We start from the raw sequence: 6000 nt of genomic DNA, 5'->3' as shown, positions 1-6000 counted from the left end.
AGTCGGAAATGCATGAAAAGTCTCAGCTTATCTGCGGCTACACCATTTTTTGTTGAGCTCGACAGCTCAGGGGCTTGGGGGACTCCCCAGGGGACACTTCAGAAGAGCGACACATGCAAGAGCGACAAGAAGAAAACTTTTCCTAGTCTTTAAAGTTTTGAGTTGAAGTGGGTATTTTATGAACATTTGTGGTGTGAAGGGCAGGTGGGAAATGGGGAAGGAACACGGGGTGATTCAAAACGACAAAACAGAAATCTCAACCATCAAGATAGTTTCTTTTTCTACTAAGGAACCCTCTCTTTCGTCAACCCGAAGGGCCTAATTTAAGAAAACTCTAAAGAACTTGTTTACATATAAGCCTTCTCCATGCGCAGCAGGGGTAAGGACACTGCAAAGGCTCTAAAAGCTTGCGCAAAGCTGGCCTTGAAATGATCCCTCTGATTTCAAACCTCTTAAATCATAACGGCTTAGCAGCATGACTTTAATATGGACAAAAAATTTTGTTTTTCCCGCATTAACCCACACAAGGCGCGGACTTGTTTAAGAAAAAATTCCCTCAGGTACCATTCATCCTAGTTTCATTTAAGTCCGTGGAGGCAGAGTATTTCCACCCTGAGCTCTGTGAACCATGCTTCTCCTTTACAAGCTCACAAACCAGCCCCTCAGGGACTTGATGATCCCCACTGCTGCTCATGAGAGGTGCTGAGAGAGGGCCCAGGGACATCCTTGGAGGTGCAGGGGTACGTCCAAGGATGAAGGGGACCCCGCAAGGAGTCACACATTCTGCCCTCACCACCGCCTGCCATTAACCCTGTCACGGACACCTGGATTCATCTGATTTCTGCAATTCGGAACCAGGGGCTACAGTGTGGTTTGTTCCTTCAGCTGGGTGATGGCATAGGGCCAGAGGCCAGGTATCTAGCAGCATCAATAAAAGAATAAAGGGGGGGGGTAAAAAAAAGGAAGAAAACTATGTCCTCATTTACACCATTTGGTTAATACACACTAAAAGCACTTGGAGAAAACAGTGAGCATAGTGAACCACCCAACTGAAAGAACATAGCTTTATACTGTTACAAATAATAAAAATACCTCACCTTGTTTCCCAAGTACAAAGAGAGAAATCATTTTGAGACAGAGGATTCCACAGTCGCACACCCAGCTGGCAAATACGTGGGGTCTGGAGCTCCTTCCCCAACCACATTACAACATCAGCTTGACACATCTGTAAAACATCTTCCCTGCGGAAAGTTGGACCCTAAAGATCAAACCCGGGGAGGTGCCCTCTCCCCAGGCCAGCGCTCTAACTCATCCCCTCTGAAGACACTTGGTAAAAGCGACCCAGCTGACAGAAGCAGTGCTGCCTCAGCAATAAAGGGCTCTGCCGAGGGAGGACCAGGAGTCCAGCTTCTGAGAAACCATCCAGATAGGCGAGCGGGAAGGGAAGGGAAGGGAGCTGGGGGTGGGAGCTGGGGGGAGGGGGGGCCGGCATGAGAACCTGATGAGATGGAGGAAAGTATTACCTCGGCAATTACCATTTCAATTATAATCAGACTCCAACCTGACGTCACTGAGACTCCAAGGGCCATGGACACTGGGAAGGCAGTGCATCTCTTGAGTGCAATGACATTACTTAATCTTGGTTCTAGATTCCATTCTGCTTGGGAAACTGCAACAGCTTCTTTAATTGACCATGGCTTTCCATAAAAGTATCGGGTGGTGTGGCCAGGAAGACAGGACAAGCAGGCCCACCACCTCGTAAGGGATGGCCCTGAAGTCAGGACCTGCTGGCTACCCTCTCTGTGGCCAGGGAGCCAGCAGAGGGATCACACCACGTAAGTAAGGGAAGGCATCAGCCCTGTTTCCTGCCTGAGGGGCAGCCTCAAGGCTGCGGTTCCAGAAGGTGTGGAAGAGCCCAGTCTCTCACAGACAGGTACCAGCAAAATCCCGGGGCCAAGCAGGGAGGCTGGAAGAGTCGGGAAGGCCAGGCTCTGGCCATTGCCTCCAGCATACAGCTGGCTCATACACGCATGCATAGGGCAGATAACTAAGTAACCTTAGAAAGTGGTTTCCTCGTTTCTGTTTTTATTTCTCCCCTTTCGATCTGGTCTTCGGACCTCAAAGTTGTTCCTCTGTACAGTTCTTGTTTCCTATAGTTCTGAGAGGGTGGTTCCATCACAGATGACCAAAGGCTGGACCCCTCTGGCTGTAACGTAGACCTTCCAGTGGGTGGCACCGGCATAGCCTTGAAGGGAAACAGCAACAGGAAAGCAGGTGAATGGCAGGGACTGGGCACACCTGTGGGCACGAACAAGGCAGGTCTGCCTGGCATAAATATGCCGTTATTGGTCTTCTCTGTAACCGGATGTCCAATGGGAGCCACTACGAACCCAAGTGCTTCATCACCACCACTCACCTGGCTAACTATGACTCACAACTCAGCAGATTTACAAAAGCAAGATGCTCTAGATGAGGCTGGTGCTGGGCATCAATTCTCAGACCCATCTCATCTTTCTTGGCAAGAAGATACGATGAGTTCTGAGGGAAGTAGGACCCCCCCATCCAAGTCTCCTAATGTTATCGGTCACATGGCCTCATTATAGAACATCCAGAATCGCTCAGACCAGCACTTCCTAAACTGTGTTCTGCAAATAGTAACATGCTGTTAGGATAGTCCAATGGGTTCCATGGTCAAGGAAGTTTGAGAAACACTAGGTTCCTCTAAGGCTTCTGGAGACTTCTGTACACTAATGTGCACTAGGTAATCACAAGACAGGCAGTTCCCCAAATCAACTGATTCAACAGCCCTATTTGCCAAGGGCTTTTCTAAGGGGCTCCTGTTCCCATCCCTAGGGTCATCAGTGATCTGAAGAACTGTTTAGGAAACACTGACCCTACACTATTTGAGTGGAGTAGGAAGGTAGACTTAAAAGCTTTAAAAACTTGGAACACTTCAATAAACTCCTGATGGAAAATTTTCTAGAGTACAACATACCTTACCCATCATTAAATTGAGAGCACTGAATAGAATTTAACCTCTACTTAGTGACTCAAGAAAGGCCACTATGGGGGTGCGTGAGTGGCTCGGTCGGTTAAGCGTCCGACTTCGGCTCACATCATGGTCTTGTGGTCCGTGAGTTTGAGCCCCGCATCTGTGCTTGCTTTGGATTCTGTGTCTCCCTCTCTCTCTGCCCCTCCCTCGCTCATACTGTCTCTTTTTCTCAAAAATAAACATTAAAAAAATTTAAAAAAGAAAAAAAGAAAGAAAGAAAGGCCACTATGGGCAGTGACTCATCAACCACGGCAGGTAGATGATGAAGCATTCTTGAAAATGCTTCTCATCACAGGTTTTCTGGTGATGTGTATTCCTGTCCCCTTCCTGTCTGCCTTCAGAGGACAATGCTTACTTCGGCAAAAACCATAGAACCCACTTGTCACAGTGCCATTCTTTAGGGCCCCCCAAAATGCTAGAGCTGTCATCTGTCCTACAAGCACTGAATTATTCTCCTTTGCTGTCAGGGTCCGCTTCCTGTGCTCATCTTTAACTGTGGCAGCCGCAGCCATCGCTTCTATTTCTGCCACTGCTTCAGAAGCTCACTGTCCTCCCCAGCCCGCCCTACCCCGTTCTTCTCCCAGACCTGCCCTCTCCCTCTTGTTGTAGTCAGTTCCCCATCCCTTCTCCACGTTGCTGTCCTGCGGCTGGCCTTTCATGCCCACAGGGCTCCTTTCCTTCTCGTCAGCAAGCCAGCCAGTCACAGCCCGGCAGGTTATCATGCCCCGGATTTTCGGCTTTTCATCACTATTCCCACCAGCCTTTGATGCTCAAAGCTTCTTTGATCACTGCCACCCATCCATTTATTCCCCCTAATTCTTTAATTGGCATTCTAGAGGTTTGTGAGATCCAGGAACCTAAAATTTGGATAACTAAGGTGTTTCTGTAGTTGTCTGAACTGTCTGGCATTTGCAGAACATAAGACAGAGACTTTTTCAAGCATAACTATGCACTCTCAAGCCCAAATGCCATCCATACAGGCTTGTGCAATAGACATGCCTCATGGAAGGGTCACTCCGCTATAGGAAAATAGCTTCAAAAACAATTTCTACACAAAAATCCTCTTCTTTGCAGTAATTCCCAGGGGCCAGGCCAGCTGTGCTCCATTATCAGTTAACGCTTAATTTGTGCATGATTTTCATTTCTACATTGAAATAAGTTATGTAACATGGATTAAAGCCTGTCATGGTTTGCAGTCTGTATCCTACTTCCAAATGGGTGAAAGGTTTCCAGGGACTGGGGTCTTCTAAAGAGGTAAAATTAAAAGAAATCAATTGGAAAACCAGTCTGGGCTCTGTCAGGGACCCTAGGCTTCCCCCTAGGCTTTGTGAGGCAGGAAAAACACAGAGGGCAATAGTGATACTTACTATCTGCTTCCGCCAAGAAAACTCTACTGTCAAACTGATTGCTACGGACAGCAGTTGATTCAAACTTGCTTCCTTGGAAAGGATTTTTAGAATATAATGCACAGAATAAGCCACAGTTGGGAAATCATGGAGCCAACGGTGAGTCATGACTGTGAGGCTATGACTTGGCAGTGGGACCCACACGGAAGGGAATATTTCCTCATGGGGTCATTGCCCTTACATACTGCTCGCACTGCGTTATTAGCAAAAGAGACACAGAGAGGGTTTCCTCAAATCTAGAATTGTACCTCCCCTGGCCTGCCCCTGGTGAAGGAGACACTTAAAGCTTGATGCTTTGCCTAGGTGATGGGAGGAACTTGGGATGGTCACCTCTCCTCTCTGGGTCTCAATCTCTCCTCATCTGTAAAATAAAGGATTGCTCTAAAGATTTGCTTCTTTTTTTTTAATGTTTATTTTTGAGAGAGCATGAGTGGAGGAGGGGCAGAGAGAGAGGGAGACAGAGGGTCTGAAGGGGGCTCTGCACTCTGGGCAGGGCTCGAACTCACGAACCGTGAGATCATGACGTGAGCTGCAGTTGGACGCTCAACCGACCGAGTCACCCAGGTGCCCTTAAACATTTTCTATAATGCCTTCTAACTTGAAGTTTCTAAGACCAATGGAACACATCGCACATTCTAAATATATATAAATCGAGGCCCTTCTCTGCTACATTTCCTTATTAGTTGTTCTACCGAGCATAAATACTGACTCTGTCCAGAAAGGAATGCTCTTTTTGACTCTATTTAATTGAAGCTTTCTGAAGGCAATATTTAATTCTTAGAATATTTTCTGAGTTAAAAACTACAAAGATCCTGAAACTGACCTTGCCCCTGGGGGCCCCACCTACCAATATCCCCTGGCTCTAGCGGCATCGCCACGGACTGGCAGTGTCTTCGGCACTGGGAGGGAGGGATGAGCTGCAACATGGCCTCGCCGCTGCCAATGATAAATAGGTCATGCATTCTATGCATCTGGAGAGGAAAGAAAAAAAAAAAAAAACAAGGAAGAAGAGGAAGGAAAAGGAAACAAAATAAAACCCAGTGGTATGGGAGATGAGCGTACACAAATCTGTCCATTATATGGCTCTGAGTTTCATACCAGCCTAAGCAACAAAGAAAACAGAACCAATAACACAATTCGCGATTATGTCCGAAAGACAAAAACAAACTAGTTTCTCCTAAGCATGGCATCTCCTGATCTTGAGACTAGGGTGAAATCTCTTCTGTGTGTTCTCATAAAGAGACATCCTCAACAAATAGCCCGAATGTAGATCTAGCACGAGCTTCGTAATTCATGACTACTTCTAGCCACAGCTCCAAAGCAGGCTAAAGGCAAATCATCTCAGTGCAATTTAACAGAAGTCTAGCAGAGGCCAACACATAGTGGTCTAAGTACACAATCTTCTGAGGGTCTGGTGTGAGCCAGATTTTTATTTTTTTTATTTTTCTAATATTTATTTATTTTTGAGAGAGACACACAGAGTGTGAGTGGGGGAGGGGCAGAGACAGAGGGGGACACAGAATCCGAAGCAGGCTCCAGGCC

General features: G+C 47.0%; 1 protein-coding gene across 5 annotated transcripts in view; it reads right to left on the bottom strand.

Moving 5' to 3' along the window:
* Positions 1 to 2065: 2065 nt before the first annotated feature.
* Positions 2066 to 6000, bottom strand: part of CB2H6orf89 (chromosome B2 C6orf89 homolog) — a 39614-nt gene continuing 35679 nt past the window's right edge. For all 5 annotated transcript variants that reach the window (XM_007085248.3, XM_042986231.1, XM_042986230.1 and 2 more), the window contains 2 exons: positions 5306 to 5429; positions 2066 to 2245 (listed from right to left, as the gene is read on the bottom strand). In XM_007085248.3, coding sequence (XP_007085310.1) covers positions 2151 to 2245; positions 5306 to 5429 — 219 coding nt within the window. In that variant the 3' untranslated portion in view covers positions 2066 to 2150. The remainder of the gene's footprint in view (positions 2246 to 5305; positions 5430 to 6000) is intronic.

This window comes from Panthera tigris, chromosome B2 (assembly GCF_018350195.1).
Source record: "Panthera tigris isolate Pti1 chromosome B2, P.tigris_Pti1_mat1.1, whole genome shotgun sequence".
Classification (NCBI taxonomy): domain Eukaryota; kingdom Metazoa; phylum Chordata; class Mammalia; order Carnivora; family Felidae; genus Panthera; species Panthera tigris.
This window is presented reverse-complemented; position numbering and strand designations above follow the sequence as displayed.